General features: G+C 42.8%; 1 protein-coding gene across 1 annotated transcript; it reads right to left on the reverse strand.

The window, feature by feature from the left end:
- Positions 1–747: 747 nt before the first annotated feature.
- LOC123258184 lies at positions 748–21,203 on the reverse strand. Its single transcript, XM_044718059.1, has 4 exons — positions 21,051–21,203; positions 20,291–20,982; positions 19,419–20,178; positions 748–849 (listed from the first exon to the last, which is right to left on the reverse strand). Exons 1-4 carry the CDS (start codon positions 21,201–21,203, stop codon positions 748–750), a joined length of 1,707 nt encoding a protein of 568 aa, XP_044573994.1.
- Between the last annotated feature and the right edge of the window lie 705 nt (positions 21,204–21,908).

The raw sequence follows: 21,908 nt of genomic DNA on the forward strand, positions 1-21,908 counted from the left end.
CGCAGCCACACTTCATAATGAACGCACTGATCTCAACCTTATGGACATAACAAAAAGGATCTGCCTACTTTATGACCGTATAGGTGGCTGTTCTCCCTAGATACTCTAACTGGATTTTCACTACCGACCTGTGTGTGGTTCTACTACTGACTCCGTGCCAAGACTTTATTCCAGGCGCTCTGTCTCGTGATTCTGTCTGTTCGACCTGAGCGTCATTCCTGTGCTCTGTATAGCTCGTCTTCTTGGTACTACTGGCCTACCTCTACGTGATCTTGTCCTAGCAGGATTACTGCTTGGATTTGAATCTACATCTACCAAATTGTTATAACTGCCGGATGGTGCCGTATCGACTACGCATTCTGCAGCTGATAACTCCGCCAACAAATTGTTGCCGGATAAGGAAAGTTGTTGAGCCGTGCACTCGGTATAACACACGGGGCACTGGCTCGCTTGCATCAAGCATTCTCGTATACATTGATTATGGAACGTGTGACCGAAACGCGTAGTTGCTTTAAGCTCCTTTGCTACTAAAGGCATCGTACATATTGCACACGCCGTCATGTCCTCGTTGGTGGCTGCTGCCAGATTCGAATTACTGTGTCTAACTGACATTTTGCTTGTAAAAAACTACAAAAAGTGTTCTTTTTCTTAGGGTCTGTGCTTTGGACTGATGTTTACAGTATAACTCCTACTATTGATTCCCTGAATCCTACTTCTTTTAATAAAATCCTCAAAGTTAATGTTGATTTAGCGGCTGAGGTATGGCTTCTTTGATCCGGTACCACTCAATCGAAGTATCTCCGAAGGATGGACCTCCACGAACAAATATTCCATGCTTCCACCGCTAGACTGCAAGAAATTATCCGGTATGAAGTGTCTGCTCGATCTGGTCGACCATTCCGATTGTCTCGAAATAAGGCGCTATTCCTAGATACAGAATCCTAAAACACCTCATCAATTCCACAATAAAATCTTCAGCTAATTCTCATTTTCAAGTTAAGAAAGTCGCTTCAGTCGCTGTTGTCGCGTGGTCGTTCCGATCCGTTAATACTTGAATCGCGGCCGCCATTCCTATGCGCAGACATTCAGATACCTCCTGTCAGACTCTTAGCTTGTTCCTGAACGCTAAACTGAAACTAATTACTTAAAAAAAACCTCTGAAACAATAGAGCAACACAGTGAGTCTCACAACTCACTTTCAGGCCCTACTCCTAACAAGAATCCTCGCTTAAACGTCCGCTCTGGGCTTCAAATCGAGTAACCGTAGTCATGCATTCATTATAAAATGTCCTCGGGCCCTGCACGTTTGGGCGCCAAATTATTATATGTAGTATCCAATTAGTAAAAGGAAGTATTCGTACGCTGCGGTTACTTTTCGCGGTTTACTATTCACCCTGGGATCGACGGTTCGTCTTTACCCACTGTGCGTAGGAGGTTTTGGGGGCATGCACTTTTTGCGTTGCTCGGTTCTAAGCTCGTAGGAACGGTGTGGGTTCTTCTTAGCTTCCTACATAGCACCACTCTTATCTAATAATTATTTACGTGCACTTCACTGTTCGTTAATGATTGGGCAAATATTTGAATTGAGACCTGTTGGAAACGGTGTTGAATCTATTTGGTATCCCTAGAGAAATGTACTCTACAGACTCAAACGGCTTAGGAGTTTCCTGAAAACTGCATCACCATAAGACCCAGACCCAGATAATACTCTTCTATTCCATTATAATATACATTATCTTTACTAAATCAAATCAAAAAAACACTTCATACGCCTTTGCGCCATATCAAAATAAAGAAAACTCAAAAAGAAACTGAGGAAATCAAAATTAAAGAACAAACGAAATAATACTACAAATTCATCTTTTTTTAATTTAGCCTATCTGTCATATGTACCCATTGTCACCGCATTCACTAATATATGTTACATTTATGCATATATATATAGATAGATATATATTCACTTTTTTACGGACTTACGCTCGTTTCCGGCGATGCAGGTTCGTTGGGCCCATCGATATGCAGATGTCTGTAAAAATGGTGCTTCTATCGTTGCAAGTGAAGGCTGGTGGCGGTAGTGTGGTGCATGTGCAGTTACATATAAACTACATGAAAATAGAAATTACCCTAAATAACTATCGCAAAAGATCTTAAATCTAATTTTAAGTGATCCAACGCTTTGATACTTCTCACATCCTAGTTCGTGATTGCTTTTCTCGGGGTCTTTTGCTGAATTCGGGTCGATGCGAAGGAGGGGGGGAAGGAATGCGCGGAGTGGAATAATAGGATCGGTGGATCTGTGAGATCATGTGGTTACGAGTTCATGCCACACCGGCACAAGGATGAGTGAGTACCAAGCTTGGCTGCTGTGGTAACTGCTGCTTTAGCCGACTCAGCTTATGGCTCTGTTACGTCATCAGTTGAGGTTAGGCTGCCACGTGTACTCGACCTCTTACGCTCGATCTCTTTCCACTCCTGTTTTCCTCACTTGCTTCCATTCCGTGCCACAGTGGCAACGCGCGAACACCTTACGCGACGTGCGCGAGGCTAACCTACAGGTTGCTTTCCAACTGTAATACAAATTGTCTCACTCATCTGTTCACAATCTATCCACTATATTTACCTGTCAGCAATCTTAGTATTCTCAACTGTTGCAAGAGATGTTCCCAATACTGATGTTAGAGCTAACCAATAAGTTAACTTCCTGATCTCCGTTTGCATCTCTCTCTCAGCGCTTTCGCATAAGTATGCCAGAAAGAGAGCGAACCGTGTACCAGAGCGGGACGATTATGGTGCCTTTTTCGTCTCTATGCTCCACACCCAACACTTCGGATTCGGCATTTCCGACTATTCTTGGTAAAGGCTGATACAAAATAATTTCTTGGTTCTCTTTACTGCTTCGTATATACATAAGTGTTCAGCATTGGAACCATGCAACTTTGTTGTTTTTTAAGCCAAAATGATGTGACTGTCTACGGTTTCCGTTTTGGACAATCTAATCCTATGTTTCATAAGAATCGGACGGCTATATCCTATACCTGCCATATAACTGATGGCACAACTTTTATATTTTTAAAGATGCTTGGGGCTGTTTCCAATATTTTTATTAGAAATTTTGTTGATGGTAAAATTCTCATAAGGATCGGACAACTATATACGATCCGATATATATAATAATAATATAAGCTTCTGCTTCGCTGCAAGGGTATATCAACTTCGGCTCCGCTTGAAGTTAGCTTTCCTTTCTTGTGTTTTTTTTATAATTTATTATATAGTGAAACTCTCATAAGGATAGGCCTCTCATCTTTTAATTAGTTAAAACAATTTGGTTTCGCACAACTACGAAACAATTTTGGATTTTAAATAAATTTTTAGGCAATTTTTGTATTAAAATTTTTAAAATAACCAAATTCGAAAACCTTTGTAAATTAAAAGTACTCAGAACCACTGAAGCTACCGAAAAATTCTTTACGTCTTTGGAAAGATTTTTAAATATCCTTTCCAAGAATGTTAAACCTTCTTGAATGTCAAAATCTATGGAGTTAAAAAAAAAGAGTTTTGATGTTTATCCTTCCAATTAAAATATTGCTAACTGTGTGAATCGCCTGTCCAGAGGTTACTTCTGAATATAAAGCAACTGATATCATATAAAACAACATAGTCGGCCGATCCTAATGAAATTTGGCATATTGAATTATTTTCTCATTTTTCGAACTTAAAAAACACCAAAGTTGTGCCAATTCTGATCGTTCTATGACAGCTATCGGATATAGTCGGCCGATCCTTATGAAGTTTTGTGTGGAAAGTCCCAACCCTCTAACTAAAAAAACACCAAAGTTATGGCATTTCCGATCAATCAGTTATATGGCAGCTTAGGATATAGTCGACCGATCCCGGCCGTTCCGACTTATATACTACCTGCAAGGAAAAAAAAAGTTGTGTGCAAAGTTTCAACTCGATAGCTCCAAAACTGAGAGACTAGTTTGCGTAGAAACCGACAGGCAGACAGCCCGACAGACGGACATGCGCATATTGACTCAGGAGGTGATCCTGATCAAGAATATATACTTTATAGGGTCGGAGATGTCTCCTTCACTGCGTTGCACACTTTTGACTAAAATTATAATACCTTCTGCAAGGGTATAAAAAAACCTTGACGAGGTACACAAACTCAAAGCAAAATTACTTTAAAATTTGCCATCCACCAATGAAGTTTGAGGTTAGCATAGGCTAAATTTTTCGACCCGGGCCTGCACGACACAACAGCGATGTTTTTTTAACACGCACGGCCAAAAATTTTTGTTCAACCGTGATGCCACTCGATATTAGCGCCTTTCGGTAATTTTCAGCTTTAGCTTCCCAATGAGATAGTATACCACCCATAATAAATTCAATAAAATTATTTCTAGTTTTTCCTTAAATCCAAATTACCATTTTTTAATTTTAGTTGGTACACATACATTTCAAAAAAGATATCTACTGGAAACAATGATGGTCATCGCCATTACACGGCCTACATAATTCAATATATGGTAAAATTTGATCAATTTCTTCTGACTATAACACGTCCACGTGTTGCTTTGCATAGGACAAGATTTATCAGAACACATTGTATAATTAGATGTAGATAATAAGTGGAATTTTATGAAGTCTAGTGTAAGTTAGTTTAGGGCGGAGCGGGAGCGCAAGTGAAGCTCTCACTTGCGCTCTCCCATGAATTCGCCCCGCTTCGCCGCACTAGATAAGCTAGGCTTAAGGTTTTGTTAATATGAAATATAATCGAATTTATAACGTCGAAGAGTGCACGCATTTTTGTTTTCGTTCGTTTTTTTCGCAATTTAATTTAATTCTACAGCCACCTATTTTCCCTTTCGTTTTTCGCGACGAGATAAAATAATCTCGATAAACATTTTGGCGCCCCCGGGTGGACTGTAGTATAATTAAATAAATAAAAAAGCAACAAAAAATAGTGACAGTGACACATAACATATATAATATATATATTACATATTTACATACATATATTCAAAAACAAAAAGAGTTGCTCGCGACGGTTGTGCCAGTGAATTCAAAATACAAATTAAAGAATTCTCCGCGTCGCGAAACAAACTTCTACATAGCTGCTACTGGAAGGATTCGTCGTCCCCATGCACTGCACCTGCATCAATTGTGAAAGGAAAGTGGCCGCAGGATTAAAGGATCCGAAAGCAGAACCCCAGGTATTTGTGCAAAAAATTGAAAGTTGAGATAAGACAAATTAAAATCCGTCTTGTGCTGGAATATTGCACCCTCCTTTCAATTCTGGGCGCATACGTACGTAGAAAAAATAGTAGAGCAAAAAATAAATAACAACATATATAAAAATTCTAAAAATTTAATTATAAATATATGTGCTAACCTAAATGTACTGCCTGTGGATAAAATAAAAAAGAGAATATTTATATTATTTGCAATCACTGTCGCCCCCTACCCCTCGTTCTCGAATTTACAAATCTTCCAAATAAATACTAAAGTGCAGCCAAAAATTATTTTAATTATTTCAGATAAAATAAAGGTGCATATATATTTGGTTCACATACATACAAATAGATGCAGCGATAATATTCTCGTTTTCGTTTCCCACCGTTATCCGCTGCTGTATGTATGTATGTATATGCACTTTTTGGCGCGTATAGTTTACCGGTCTGCCAAGTGACGCGCTCCCCTACAATTTGGTCGAGCATATTGGTTTCGGTGTTATTGGCTATTTTTTATTAACTATTTTTTTGGATACTCTGTGCCTCGACTATCAATAATTCGTTATCAATTAATTAAATTTAATAAATTATTTATTATATTTAAATAAGATTAATTAATTATTTTCGTTTTCGCATTTTCTTGTTGTTGAATTAAATTTAATAAATTTTTAAATAAATTTTAGAAAAATTTAATAAATAAAAATTTAATAAATTTTTAATATTAATATTTTAAAATTAATAAAAAATTTTAAATAAATTATTAAATCTTAAATTTGCATTGTTTTCGTTTTTGTATTGAAAAAACAAATTTTTTATAATGGAAAGTACTAAACAAAAACTTAATTCCACGACTCTTATTGACTTAAAAAAAAGATTAAATGTCAAAGTTAAAAGCATTCGCCGGTTGGAGGAACGTTTGGAAGATGGATCACTTCCTCTAAACAAAACCGAGCTAGAATGCAGGCTTCAGGTTTTAGATGAGGCAATTTCTAAAGCAAATGAGTTGCAAGACCAGATCGAGCAAATAGATGAACTGGATGATTTCGGAGCCGAGTTGGAAGAATTAGGAATAACTACGAAGGCAAGAATTATGTCCTTATGTAATGCCTTGAATTCAGCTGAAGACTCCCGTTCAGCTACTGCAATTTCTGCAGCCCCAACTCGAGCTCGACTTCCTAGTTTGGCATTGCCAAAATTCAGTGGAAATTATTCGGATTTCAAAAATTTCATAAGTCTTTTCGAGACATTAGTTGACAAAGATGTGAACATTCCAGTTATCGAGAAATTCAATCATTTAAGTCAAGGCATTCCAGGTCACCGAGAGTAATTACGACGAAGCTATCGCTAGTCTAAAGAGAGATTATGATAACGAATCTCTCATCTTTGCGAACCAAATACGTCAACTGTTCAGCCTTCCGAAAATTTCCCAGCCGTCTGCGTCGTCGTTGAGGGGTCTCATCGACACTCTGTCATCAATTTATGGATCACTATTATCCATAGGAGAGGATACTAAAATTGCAAACTCAATGATTATTCATTTAGTTATGAGTAAAGTGGATCCAGTGACCAAGCAAAAATGGGAAGAGTCACTGGATTATGAGGAATTGCCGCTGTGGTCCGATTTCGAAAAAATACTAAATCGTAGATACCAGCATCTGTCCGCTGAAGAGACTGGCAAACCAAAACAAGAAAGAACTGGGTTCGGCAAGCAACTGAATAGAACTTCGTTGTCTTGTTCTTCTACCAACGCCAAACCAGCTTGCAGTTATTGTAACGCGAACAACCATTTTTTGGCCCAGTGCAGTCCGTTCGCTCGCCTTGCTGTAATGCAAAGGTTTGAGTTTGTTAAGTCAGCCTCTCTATGTTTGAATTGTCTGCGAAAAGGTCACACGGTAGCGAATTGTCAATCGACCAGGTGCCAAATCTGTTCAAGATCGCACCATAAACTTCTGCACCGATTCACAGTGACCGAAAATAGCTTAGCATTACCACCACCCACACAAAATCCTCCTCCAGAGTTAACGAAGGATGGCCCTTCTACTTCACATGCTTTGCATGCGTCGTCTGTAGAAAGGGTTTTGTTAGCAACGTCGATCGTAAGCGTTCGCACAAAAAATGGTGAGCACATCTTGGCCCGAGCATTACCATGCCAATGCCAAGAGGAAGTATTAGAGTCAATAGACAAAAACTTGAAAAAATTCTGGTCGTTGGAAGAAGTTCCTTCTTCTAAAAAGATGTTGTCGCCAGAACAAGAGCTATGTGAGGAACATTATCGGAAGACTACAAGAATACTGCCTTCAGGTCGATTTGAAGTTAAACTTCCATTTAAGTCGGATCCAAGCGTTTTGGGCAATTCATTCGAGATAGCCAAACGCCGATTCCTGTCGCTCGAGAGAAGATTATCTCGAGATCCGAACTTAAAGAAAATGTATTTGGAATTTATGGAAGAATACGAATCCCTAGGCCATATGTCCCCTGCAAGCAATGACGTTCTTGCTTCTCCACACTACGTCATACCCCACCAGTGTGTCTTGCGGCCGCACAGTACAACGACCTAACTTCGAGTCGTTTTCGATGCGTCCTGCAAGACATCCAGACAAAAGTGTTTAAATGAGTTGTTGATGGTGGGTGCAACAATTCAAGAAGAGCTTTACTCAACTCTTCTTAGATTTCGGCTAAACAAATTCGCTCTGGTAGCCGACATAAAAAAGATGTATCGTCAAGTGATGGTAAATGAAGCAGATCGACGATACCAGTTGATAGTGTGGAGAAAAGACCCGTCTGAGTCCTTGAAATTGTGCAAGCTCAACACCGTTACGTATGGCACTGCACCAGCCCCATTCCTGGCCATAAGGTGTTTGAAGAGGTTGAGTGAATCCGCGAAAAATACATTCCCTCGAGCTGCTAAAGTTATTGGGTCTGACTTTTACGTCGACGACATGTTAACGGGTGCTGGTTGCGTGGAGGAGCTAAAGACAATTAAGTCTGAAGTAACTCAGGTTCTTCAAAACGCTGGGTTTGAATTGAGCAAGTGGTTTTCAAACTCGCCTGAAGTTACTGCATCCGAGAGCACGGTTAAGCCAATAACACTTTCGGACTCAGAGCTGACAAAAACATTAGGAATCGTTTGGGTTCCTAAAGATGATGTATTTAAATTCGAAATTGATATGTCAGTCATGGGTCAAAGGGCGACTAAGCGGAATATTCTTTCGGTGACGTCAAAGCTTTTCGACCCTCTTGGCTTATTAAGCCCGATCCTTATTAAAGGAAAGATCCTGTTACAGGAACTTTGGCTCAATAAGCTAGATTGGGATGAGTCCATTCCACTGCACTTGGAAACCGCATGGAACAAGATTCAGCTTGCCTTGTCACAGTTAGAAGAGATCTCAATACCGAGATTTGTGATGAGTGAGCCAATGTCACTAATTGAAATTCATGCCTTTTCTGACGCATCGATGAGAGCCTATGGAGCCTGCGTCTATATCCGTTGCAAATCTGCAGAAGGTAGTAAAGTCTCATTGTTGACAGCAAAGTCGAAAGTAGCGCCGCTCAAGACAAAGACGCTCCCCCGTCTTGAGTTATGTGCCGCTCACCTTCTCGCGGACCTCTGTCGCAAAATAAAACCTCTTATCAAAGCACCGATCGAACGAAGTGTATATTGGTCAGATTCGGAAGTTTGTCTACATTGGATTCGTTCCCATCCATCGTCGTTGTCAACGTTCGTATCAAATAGAGTTGCTGAGATTCAAGAGTGGTCAGAGGATAGCACGTGGCGGCATGTACCAACTAAACAGAACCCGGCAGATATTGTGTCAAGAGGTGGAGACGTAAAGGAAATGATAGAATCAATTTGGTTCACAGGTCCATCGTTTTTAACGGAGCCGGAAGATAAGTGGCCAACGAGCCCTCGGTTTGATCCGTCACCAGAGATTTTGCGGATGGAAGCAAAGAAGAGTGCGGTCGGACTGACTGCAATGGTCTCTACCTCATATTTGTTGGAAGTGATAGAAGGATTTTCCTCTCACTTAAAACTGCTGCGAGTGTTCGTTTACATAGTCCGCTTTATAAAGAAATGTAAAAAATTAGTAGTTCCTTCTGATAATGTACCTTCCCCTGTCGAATATCGAGACGCGTTTAATAAAATTGTCCAGATAGTCCAAGAGCACGAGTATCAAGAGGAAATTAAAAATGTTAGAAAAAATCTTGTTGTTAGCCCAAGCCTACAGAAGCTAAGTCCGTTTGTCCATGAAACCTCTCAGGCTGGGCTTACCTCTTCGTTGTTGCGGGTCGGGGGGCGACTAGCTAATGCTCCTATTTCGTACGATGCCAAGTTTCCAGTATAGTTGACGAAGCGCTCTCAATTTGTTCAGAGCTACGTCCGATACTTGCACGAGTCGAATTTTCATGTGGGTCCACGAGCACTAGTGAGTCTCTTGCGACAGCGCGTTTGGATAGTAAACGCGCAGGAAGTCTGCAGTCAGATAGTGCGGTCATGCATACGATGTTTTAAATGCAAGCCTCATCTGATGACTCAAATCATGGGAGATTTACCCCTAGATCGAGTTCGTGCTCTCCGCCCATTTTCCATATGTGGCGTGGATTTCTGTGGCCCTATTGAGACGACCTTGAAAATTCGTGGTAGGCCACCATACAAGTCCTACATTGCCCTGTTTGTTTGCTTTTCGTCTAAAGCAGTACATTTAGAAGTAGTTTCCGATCTGTCAACTGATTCCTTTCTATTGGCTTTTCAAAGGTTCGTTGGGCGCCGAGGATGTCCGCAGACCGTGCACTGCGACAACGCGACGAACTTCGTCGGAGCGAGTCGCCACTTCGCGGCACTGCGGCACCAGATCGAGAGCGAAGCGGACGAGCTGCGGCAATACGCATCAAAAAAAGAATGCCTATTTGCGTTCATACCGCCGCGGGCTCCGCACATGGGCGGACTATGGGAGGCAGGTGTGAAGTCTGCAAAGAACCTACTCCTACGAGCGGTGGGCAGCGCGAAGTTGACCGCAGAGGAGCTGCAGACCGTCCTCGTTGGAGTCGAGGCCGTCCTGAACTCGAGGCCCCTGGGCGCCCTCAGTCAGGACCCAAGCGACGGCGAGGCGCTGACTCCCGGGCACCTGTTGACAGGCGGGCCGCTCATCGCCCCACCAGCACCGCGGACCCCGAACCAGCAGGGTCTAACGTGCTTGCGGCGATGGCGGCTTGTCTCGTCAATCAAGCAAATGTTTTGGCAGCGTTGGTCCCGGGAGTACGTCTTGGGCCTACAGGCGCGGTCGCAGTGGCAGCGGGAGCAGGAGGACGCCAGGAAGTGCGATCTGGTCCTGGTCGCCGAGGACGACCAGCCCCCCCAGCAGTGGATCACCGCCAGGGTCGTCGAGACTCACGCCGGCGCGGACGGAAGGGTCAGGGTCGCCGACGTCAGGACGAGTAGAGGAGCATTGTTTCGGAGAGCAGTCCACAAGCTGGCAAGGCTGCCAATAGTTGAAGCCTAAGGAAGGCCTTCAACGGGGCCGGTGTATAATTAGATGTAGATAATAAGTGGAATTTTATGAAGTCTAGTGTAAGTTAGTTTAGGGCGGAGCGGGAGCGCAAGTGAAGCTCTCACTTGCGCTCTCCCATGAATTCGCCCCGCTTCGCCGCACTAGATAAGCTAGGCTTAAGGTTTTGTTAATATGAAATATAATCGAATTTATAACGTCGAAGAGTGCACGCATTTTTGTTTTCGTTCGTTTTTTTCGCAATTTAATTTAATTCTACAGCCACCTATTTTCCCTTTCGTTTTTCGCGACGAGATAAAATAATCTCGATAAACACACATCATTGTCAATATTTTATATTACTTATCTGATCCCTATGATTACAAAGCTTACTTAAACTTCAAAACAAATTCAATTGCACTTCTTGTGCCTTTAAGCGTTAGTTTGGCGGGATAACACTTCTCAAATTCTCTAGAGTATAAGCTCTCTTCCGTACAAACCCAACCACTTGGATATCCATCAGAGATTAGCTTAGCAGGATAACTTTCTTTTCTTTCACATATCTTAGAGTACACGCTCTCTTCCGCTCAAGCTCAATCATCTGGTTACCAATTCACTCATCATCAAATCATAATTTTAGCAGGCTTCTCTCATACAAATCAGAGTACTACGCTCTCTTCTGCATAAAATGTTTCCCTCGCACCCCTCTTGGGTCACAGATCTCTTGTTGCACGCACTACTTTTTGCCGTCGTCAAGCTCTTCTTCAAATTCCAAGGTCTCTCGATCTTTAGGCACACTACGCACACTATCTTGCGGGTATTTATACACTCTTCTAGTTGTCAATGATTTTAACAAATATCGGTCACCATCTAGCAATTGTACAATTTCGAATGGTCCCTTAAACTTTGGATCCAACTTCGTTTGGTGCCGCTCTTCGCTTTTCAGCAATACATGATCGCCAATTTTATGCCTTACTACCTGAGCATGCTTTTTATTTACTCTTGCCTTATCATACTGAGCATTCTTACTTATGCCTTCCTTAGCTTCATTCCTAGCCTTATTCAGATCTACACGCTATTCCTCATTTACAGTGAGCATTCCCACGGGTCTCGCTTCTTTGCCAATCATCAGCTCTAATGGACTATGGTTAGTTACCCGGTACATGGTACAGTTTATTGCCAATTTTACTTCGCCCAATGCTTCTTGCCATGTTCGCTCACTTGTCTCTACAGCCGTTAGCATGCCCTTTAGCACACTCATAACGCGCTCCACCTGGCCATTTGCCCTACTGGCACCCGTTGCTACTACATGAAGGTCATTTTGTTATTGGAACAGAATTTTCGAAATTCGCTACTCGTGAAGCATCTACCTTGGTCCGCTATAATTCTGTTAGGAACACCAAATACTGATATCGCAGACTTTACTGACTGTATGCAGTTCACCGTGTCCAAGTTCCACGTGTGGTACGGGTAAACAAATTTGGTGAAGGCATCAATTTGAACTATTACGTATTCCATTTCGTCCTTTTTTCCGCTTAACAAATTTGGTGAAGGCATCAATTTGAACTATTACGTATTCCATTTCGTCCTTTTTTCCGCTTAATTTCCCACTAATACCAATGTGCACCGTATGTCATGGTATCGCTACTTTGGGAATGGGGTGTAACTCCGATTGTATTTTACCTGACACCGATTTTGACAATTTACATGTCACACAATTTTCTACAAATCTTCGCACGTATTTTGACATTCCATCAAACCAATATTGCTCGTAAATTTTATATAGGTTTTTTTGCCAGCCCAAGTGCATTACAGCTTCGTGAACATGATTAACCACCGACCACTTAAATGCCCTGGGTATGACTGGCAAGCATTGTGTCTTCCCATTTCTTTGAATTTTACGATGCAGCAAACTATTCCTGATTTCATAAGAATTAGCTATTTCTTTCAGCATTTCATCACTATTTAACTCGGTCATGACTTGCGATATGTCTTGATCACGCTTCTGTTCGGATATAAGCCAGTTGTGGGTTATATTTACCAAGTCAACTCGTACCTCCACTACCTTACTCAAACTTTCCTGCTCTACTATGGTGACGGGATTCCTAGACAAGCAGTCAAGGTGAGCCATTTGGCTCCCTTTTTTATATTCCACCTGGAATTCGTATGACTGCAGAAATGACCACCAACGATGAACCCGCGGCGTCAATGCCGCTTTCTTTTGACTTGCACTAACAGAATTACAGTCCGTATATACTGTGAACTTTCTGCCGCTTAATAAATGTCGGAAATTTCTAATCGCATTGTACACCGCCAATGTCTCGGGTTCATACGAATGGATTTTGTCTCGGATATTATGGTGCATTTACTGTAATACTCAACTACACGGCGCTGACCATCTAGCATGTGCAATAGCATAGCGCCATACCCATTGGCGCTAGCATCAGTATGCAGCTCTATTGGTAAATTTGGATCGAATATGATCAAAACGGGATCACTAGTTAGCACCTTAATAATTTTTTTTTTGAATTTCCTCATGCTTTTCGCTCCACTCAAATTCGTTTATTTTTTATGTTAGCAGATAAAGAGGCTTCATTACTTCTGAGAAATGTGGGTCAATTTTCTTAAAGTAATATGCTAAACCTATGAACTGTCTAGTTTGTGTGACTGATTCTGGTTTGGGAAGTTGGGTTACTGCTTGTATTTTTCGAGGATTGGGATTTAGCTCGCCATCTCTTATAAGAAAACCTAAGAAAACTCTATCTCTGTTTGCAGAAATTTGCATTTTTTAATGTTAAAGGAAAAGCCTGACTTTGATAATACGCTTAGAACTCTTTCCAATCTGTCAAATGCTTCCTCTATAGTACTAGAAACAATTAATACGTCATCGATATAGACTACTGCATATTTATTAACCAAAACCCCTAAAGCTCGAACTATGGCACGTTGAAAGACTGACGAAGCATTTTTGAGGCCAAAGGGCATAGCTAAAAATTATTATTGACCCTCTGGTGTCACGAATGCAGTTCGCTCAACCGAATCGGGGTGAATTGGCACCTGATAGAAGCCACTGGCCATGCCTAGGCTATAGAAATATTTACCGCCTTGCAGGAGATCTATTTGGTCTGATATTAATGGCAAGGGGTATCCATCTGACACAGTATTTGCGTTGAGTTCTCGATAATCTATGCACAGTCTGTCACTGCCGTCCTTCTTTTTTACAAGTAACATTGGACTAGAGAAAGGGGAGCTACTTGGTCTAATTACGTTGGATTATAGCATTTGCTGAACCTTTTCTCTTACTATTTCTTTCTCACTCTCGCTAAGACGATATGGTCGTCTCTGTACTGTTTTGTTTACGTCCACTAAACGGATTTCTAAAGAACCTGTAGTAACACGTCTGTTTGGAATGCCATCAATGAGAAATTTGGAATATTTGGCCAGTATGTCGTTTAATTTTAACTTATCACTATTACTTAGCTCCAAATTAACATTACTTTTATGATCTATCTCGTTTACATTTTTATCATTGTTTAAAGACAATACGGTTTGAGTTTTGTAGATATCGAATCTATCTCTTTCTAAAGTTACTCCAAAACCAAGCTAAAAAATGTCTTGTCCTATTATCATATCATATTTAAGGCACTTATTATCTACTACGTGATATGACAATTCAAAATTAAATTCAGAAATTTGTATTGTGGACAGAATTTGCATATTGCTCTTGACAACATTGTCCCCTATGCCTCTCAAAACAACCATGTTATGGATTCTTTTTCCGACCAGCTTGGCACCAACTGTTTCTTTCACCAAAGAGCATTCTGATCCAGAATCAAAGAAAAATGGAAACTTCTCACCAAATTGAATTGCAGTCCCATTTGGCTGATGTACTGCGCACATGTCTACTCTCCTTTCGTTGCTGATTCGGCTCGCTGTTGCTGTTTCTCTCATACACACTGAAGCGATATGTCCAACGCCGCCACACTTGAAGCAAGTTATTGTTGATCTCTCTCGTACCATCGTTGTTCTGTTGTTGCTTTCGCCATGTCTAGTCTCGTTTCGTTCTTCTGTTCTCCTCTTGCTACATTCCATTGCCTTATGTTCAAGTTTTCCGCAATTATGGCATCTAATCGGCGTCTGCATTTTGCATCTCTTCCTCTCGGGTCCCTCTGATCCAGAAAATTCTAAATTTCTGCTGAACGTGTACGCCTTGAGTTGTTGTTGCAGTTCAGCACGTGTTTTTATGTTTGTGGTGAACGCTACACGCTGCAGTCTGGGGTCAATTTGGGATGCATGAGCCAAGACTAGGGATATAGCGATCTGCTCATGGGGCATTGATTTCCACTTGGTCAATAACGATGTAATTAGTCGGCTGGAATGCACCGAGAGGCATTCATTTGCATTGGGACGTCCCTTGAGCATGATGAGCAACACTACTGCCGGCGTCTCGTTGCCTTCGTAGCGTTCCATGAACAATTCTCGGAATTGCGACCAGCTCATTCCGGGAAAACAAATTTGCGAAAGCCACTGCGATGCACTACCGAGTAGCGATTTGCTGAGCGTCATCACCAAGGATGCACCTTCTTGTGGGTGTTCACTTAAAATCATATCCGCCGTTTTGCACCATGCTGCCGCGTCGGCTTCTGCAGCTTCGGGGTTGAATATCGGTAACATCGCGGATGCGGCGCGCGTGTCAGGTTGCGGCGTTGCTTTTAATAGTTTGGTTATCACTCTATTTTGCGATTCTAATAGTCTGCGCCAGGTATTTTCCGAGTTATCTTGTAGGGGCGGTGATCCCACTTCTGATGTCGGGAAATTGTTGGTCGTATTTCTCAGTCATTTTCTATTTCACCACGCGCAGCGAGTCGCAACGATATTCTTTTATGACCGTTCACTTCGGATGGCTGTTCTTGATTGCCTTCCCTTTCCTCTTCCTTCTTTCCATCATTGCGCCACGCCCAGCAGGGCTTCACTCTCTTTCCCTACCGCGCTCTTATTCTAATAAGCTTCTCTCTCTTCATTCTCTCTTCATTTTCAATGCTCATTTATTTCCTTTTGGACCATACACTTAACTTATAATTAATCAGTAAATATTATTTGAATTAAATCTATCTTATCTCCGACATATACCTATGCCTATTGTCGTCTGTCGGGTGGGAGTTGCCTTCAACATACGGCGGCGACGGGGCAACCCGCCTATTAGCTAAGAATTAGCTATTTCTTTCAGCATTTCATCACTATTTAACTCGGTCATGACTTGCGATATGTCTTGATCACGCTTCTGTTCGGATATAAGCCAGTTGTGGGTTATATTTACCAAGTCAACTCGTACCTCCACTACCTTACTCAAACTTTCCTGCTCTACTATGGTGACGGGATTCCTAGACAAGCAGTCAAGGTGAGCCATTTGGCTCCCTTTTTTATATTCCACCTGGAATTCGTATGACTGCAGAAATGACCACCAACGATGAACCCGCGGCGTCAATGCCGCTTTCTTTTGACTTGCACTAACAGAATTACAGTCCGTATATACTGTGAACTTTCTGCCGCTTAATAAATGTCGGAAATTTCTAATCGCATTGTACACCGCCAATGTCTCGGGTTCATACGAATGGATTTTGTCTCGGATATTATGGTGCATTTACTGTAATACTCAACTACACGGCGCTGACCATCTAGCATGTGCAATAGCATAGCGCCATACCCATTGGCGCTAGCATCAGTATGCAGCTCTATTGGTAAATTTGGATCGAATATGATCAAAACGGGATCACTAGTTAGCACCTTAATAATTTTTTTTTTGAATTTCCTCATGCTTTTCGCTCCACTCAAATTCGTTTATTTTTTATGTTAGCAGATAAAGAGGCTTCATTACTTCTGAGAAATGTGGGTCAATTTTCTTAAAGTAATATGCTAAACCTATGAACTGTCTAGTTTGTGTGACTGATTCTGGTTTGGGAAGTTGGGTTACTGCTTGTATTTTTCGAGGATTGGGTTTTAGCTCGCCATCTCTTATAAGAAAACCTAAGAAAACTCTATCTCTGTTTGCAGAAATTTGCATTTTTTAATGTTAAAGGAAAAGCCTGACTTTGATAATACGCTTAGAACTCTTTCCAATCTGTCAAATGCTTCCTCTATAGTACTAGAAACAAATAATACGTCATCGATATAGACTACTGCATATTTATTAACCAAAACCCCTAAAGCTCGAACTATGGCACGTTGAAAGACTGACGAAGCATTTTTGAGGCCAAAGGGCATAGCTAAAAATTATTATTGACCCTCTGGTGTCACGAATGCAGTTCGCTCAACCGAATCGGGGTGAATTGGCACCTGATAGAAGCCACTGGCCATGCCTAGGCTATAGAAATATTTACCGCCTTGCAGGAGATCTATTTGGTCTGATATTAATGGCAAGGGGTATCCATCTGACACAGTATTTGCGTTGAGTTCTCGATAATCTATGCACAGTCTGTCACTGCCGTCCTTCTTTTTTACAAGTAACATTGGACTAGAGAAAGGGGAGCTACTTGGTCTAATTACGTTGGATTATAGCATTTGCTGAACCTTTTCTCTTACTATTTCTTTCTCACTCTCGCTAAGACGATATGGTCGTCTCTGTACTGTTTTGTTTACGTCCACTAAACGGATTTCTAAAGAACCTGTAGTAACACGTCTGTTTGGAATGCCATCAATAAGAAATTTGGAATATTTGGCCAGTATGTCGTTTAATTTTAACTTATCACTATTACTTAGCTCCAAATTAACATTACTTTTATGATCTATCTCGTTTACATTTTTATCATTGTTTAAAGACAATACGGTTTGAGTTTTGTAGATATCGAATCGATCTCTTTCTAAAGTTACTCCAAAACCAAGCTAAAAAATGTCTTGTCCTATTATCATATCATATTTAAGGCACTTATTATCTACTACGTGAAATGACAATTCAAAATTAAATTCAGAAATTTGTATTGTGGACAGAATTTGCATATTGCTCTTGACAACATTGTCCCCTATGCCTCTCAAAACAACCATGTTATGGATTCTTTTTCCGACCAGCTTGGCACCAACTGTTTCTTTCACCAAAGAGCATTCTGATCCAGAATCAAAGAAAAATGGAAACTTCTCACCAAATTGAATTGCAGTCCCATTTGGCTGATGTACTGCGCACATGTCTACTCTCCTTTCGTTGCTGATTCGGCTCGCTGTTGCTGTTTCTCTCATACACACTGAAGCGATATGTCCAACGCCGCCACACTTGAAGCAAGTTATTGTTGATCTCTCGTACCATCGTTGTTCTGTTGTTGCTTTCGCCATGTCTAGTCTCGTTTCGTTCTTCTGTTCTCCTCTTGCTACATTCCATTGCCTTATGTCCAAGTTTTCCGCAATTATGGCATCTAATCGGCGTCTGCATTTTGCATCTCTTCCTCTCGGGTCCCTCTGATCCAGAAAATTCTAAATTTCTGCTGAACGTGTACGCCTTGAGTTGTTGTTGCAGTTCAGCACGTGTTTTTATGTTTGTGGTGAACGCTACACGCTGCAGTCTGGGGTCAATTTGGGATGCATGAGCCAAGACTAGGGATATAGCGATCTGCTCATGGGGCATTGATTTCCACTTGGTCAATAACGATGTAATTAGTCGGCTGGAATACACCGAGAGGCATTCATTTGCATTGGGACGTCCCTTGAGCATGATGAGCAACACTACTGCCGGCGTCTCGTTGCCTTCGTAGCGTTCCATGAACAATTCTCGGAATTGCGACCAGCTCATTCCGGGAAAACAAATTTGCGAAAGCCACTGCGATGCACTACCGAGTAGCGATTTGCTGAGCGTCATCACCAAGGATGCACCTTCTTGTGGGTGTTCACTTAAAATCATATCCGCCGTTTTGCACCATGCTGCCGCGTCGGCTTCTGCAGCTTCGGGGTTGAATATCGGTAACATCGCGGATGCGGCGCGCGTGTCAGGTTGCGGCGTTGCTTTTAATAGTTTGGTTATCACTCTATTTTGCGATTCTAATAGTCTGCGCCAGGTATTTTCCGAGTTATCTTGTAGGGGCGGTGATCCCACTTCTGATGTCGGGAAATTGTTGGTCGTTTTTCTCAGTCATTTTCTATTTCACCACGCGCAGCGAGTCGCAACGATATTCTTTTATGACCGTTCACTTCGGATGGCTGTTCTTGATTGCCTTCCCTTTCCTCTTCCTTCTTTCCATCATTGCGCCACGCCCAGCAGGGCTTCACTCTCTTTCCCTACCGCGCTCTTATTCTAATAAGCTTCTCTCTCTTCATTCTCTCTTCATTTTCAATGCTCATTTATTTCCTTTTGGACCATACACTTAACTTATAATTAATCAGTAAATATTATTTGAATTAAATCTATCTTATCTCCGACATATACCTATGCCTATTGTCGTCTGTCGGGTGGGAGTTGCCTTCAACATACGGCGGCGACGGGGCAACCCGCCTCTAAAACACAAGCCAATGTGTATGCTTATAACGTATGTTTTATTCTGGTGGAGATTACAGGTTAGAGACAGAAAGGGTGATAAAATTACAAATATCTTACCGCAGTATAACCTCCCACACTCTATGGCATCAACGACAAATTCACCACACGCGCCATTATTATCCTAGTGCCCAATCTCTTGCACAATAGCAATAGTGCACAATAACAAAATTCTAATTAAATACTAACTATCGATAATCGATCCGCGACATCCCCACCTCCCTGAAGAACTTCTTCACTCAAATCCAAAGCCTCTAACTTTGAAGCGGGTCGCATTATCCAGCGGGTCCGATCTCTATCCATGATCCTAACGCGGGCTCGTCTGACCCCACCTTCCGTTCCAGCAAAGGTCTCGTCCACGACGCCTTTCCGCCAGTCTCGACGTGGAACGGCTGGATCGCAAACGAAGACGATGTCTCCTCGTTGAATCGGCTTCTCTCTGCGGCACCCCTTCTCTCTCCGTGTCAGCGTGGGTAGGTACTCCAAGACCCACCTCCTGCAGAATCGGTTCCTCAACATCCTTGCCACGCGCCACTGCTTCCGCGTAGCTCCTTCCTTGACGAGGCCTCCATCCAGGCCGGGGGTATCCGGTGGGCAAGCTGTTCCCTTGAGGAGATCATTGGGCGTAAGAGGGGCTTCCTGGTCCGCACTCACTGGCAAATGGGTGAGCGGACAAGAATTAACGACATTCTCTGCCTCTATCAGGAAACTCTCCAGGACGTGCTCCTTCGGCGCCACTTCCTTCACTGTGTGGCGTAGCACCCTCTTCACGCACTGCACCATTCGCTCCCAGACTCCACCTTCTGACGGGTTCGCTGGGCAGTTGAAGATCCATTCAATTCCCTTGCTTGACAGCTCCGACTGGATCCTCTCGGGTTTGAAGATCTCCGCAAATCTCTTGGCCTCTCTGTCTGCTCCAACGAAGTTCCTGCCATTGTCGCTGCGCAGTCTATGTACAGGCCCTCGACGGCAGATGATCAGTGGACAGATCAGTCGACAGGTCATGTGCCAGTTCCAGATGAATCGCCCTGGTCGTCAGGAACGTAAACAAGGCCACCCACCGTTTCTCTTGATGCCGAGCAACGGTCACTAGCAGCGACCTAAAGTAGTCGAGGACTGTGCTCTTAAACGGCCAGCCATTGGCGTCCAAACGATCATCTGGCAGGGGTCCCATAATTGGCGGCATCGGCCGTGCTCTGTGTAGCTTACACTCGCTGCAGTCCGATATCACACTACGAAGCACTCTCCACAGTCTCATAATCCAGAACATGGTTCGGATCTCCGCCATCGTAGCATCCATGTTTTGATGCCTCATCCTCACATTGGCGTCACGCATAATCATCTTCGTGAGACCATGCCGGTGGGAGAGGATCACTGGCCTCCTGGCGCTGTACGGTATACATAGCGCCGCATCGATCCTGCCATACGCTCGCAGGACTCCATTGCCATCTAGGTATGGCGCCAGTCCACATATGTCGCTTCCTTTAGCGACGTCCAAGCCCTTCTCTGCGGCCTGCATCTCATCGGGGAACGCCTCACGTTGTGCTTTACGGACTAACAAGTCCTCAGCTGCTTCACACTCAGCTACATTGAGGCCGTAGTTCTCCAGCTCATCTCGTTGTCCACGGCATCGACGTATGAACTTTAGGACCCAGGCCGTAGTCCTCAGCAATCGCCTGTAGCTCTTCGTCTTCTTGGTCTCCTCAGGAATGCCGGTCCTCTTAACCAGCGCGACTCCTCGCTTAGGTCCACGCTGCGTTGCTCCCGAGTTGCATCATCTGCCACGTTGTCGGCGGATGGTAGCCATCTCCGTTGGGCCACCTTCGTTGACTTTAGAATCTCGGCTACTCTGTTCCCTACGAACTGCTTGTAGCGCCTGTGTGTGCTGCCAATCCAACGCAGCACTGTCTTCGAATCCGTTAATAGCACAGTCTCTGCAATGGCCACACTATTGTCCTGTATGACTGTGTCCATCAACCTCGTTCCTAGAACTGCACACTTCGTCTTTGCGCACACGAACCTCACTTGCACATCGCCGTCCTCATGCGTGATCCTCCAGTAGACCACTGAATTCCGACTGACTCGCATCCACAAATACGTGCATCTCGATAGTCTTCACCAGTCCGGATCCAAAGTAGTGAGGTGGGCTCCGAAAACGTTCCACTTTCTCCATCTCTTTACGCCAATCCATAAAGGCGTTGTACATCTCATCCGGTAGTGGTTCATCCCATGAGATCTTCCTTCTCCAGACCTCTCGCAACAACAACTTCGCTGTTATCATTAGACAACACAGGAATCCCAAGGGGTCGAACGTTGACATGACCATACTCAAGAATTCCCTTTTTGTGGCAATTCGGGGGCGACGGGGGCGACTATGTGGTACTTCACTCGAAACCTGAAGTCGTCCGTACACACATGTTATCCAACCCCTAGCTTAACTTATCTAATACAATATATAAACATAATTTTAAATCACAGAAGCCTCTGTGATTTGAGAAGAAGTGTCTGAGAACCACCAAGCAATTATCCCAGACTGAACATCCAGCTCTAACTGTAAACATATTTCTGAAACTTTTCCACGGTCTGAGCCAGACTGATAAACAATTGAACCGGCTCGCCGACGCCAGTCCGAATTTGATATATCTTCCGATCTTATCAGTTTTCACCAATGAGTCAATT

The sequence above is a fragment of the Drosophila ananassae genome (genome assembly GCF_017639315.1).
Source record: "Drosophila ananassae strain 14024-0371.13 chromosome Y unlocalized genomic scaffold, ASM1763931v2 tig00000098, whole genome shotgun sequence".
NCBI lineage: Eukaryota > Metazoa > Arthropoda > Insecta > Diptera > Drosophilidae > Drosophila > Drosophila ananassae.

What these genes read in the sequence shown, in the direction of transcription:
- LOC123258184 (XM_044718059.1), bottom strand. Translation starts at nt 21,203, where the DNA reads ATGGACACAGTCATACAGGACAATAGTGTGGCCATTGCAGAGACTGTG. An exon ending in AGATTCTAAAGTCAACGAAG is followed by an intron (nt 20,983 to 21,050) that starts GTGGCCCAACGG and finishes GGAGCAACGCAG; the next exon opens with CGTGGACCTAAGCGAGGAGT. An exon ending in TCGCGGATCGATTATCGATA is followed by an intron (nt 850 to 19,418) that starts GTTAGTATTTAA and finishes AATTTCTTGCAG; the next exon opens with TCTAGCGGTGGAAGCATGGA.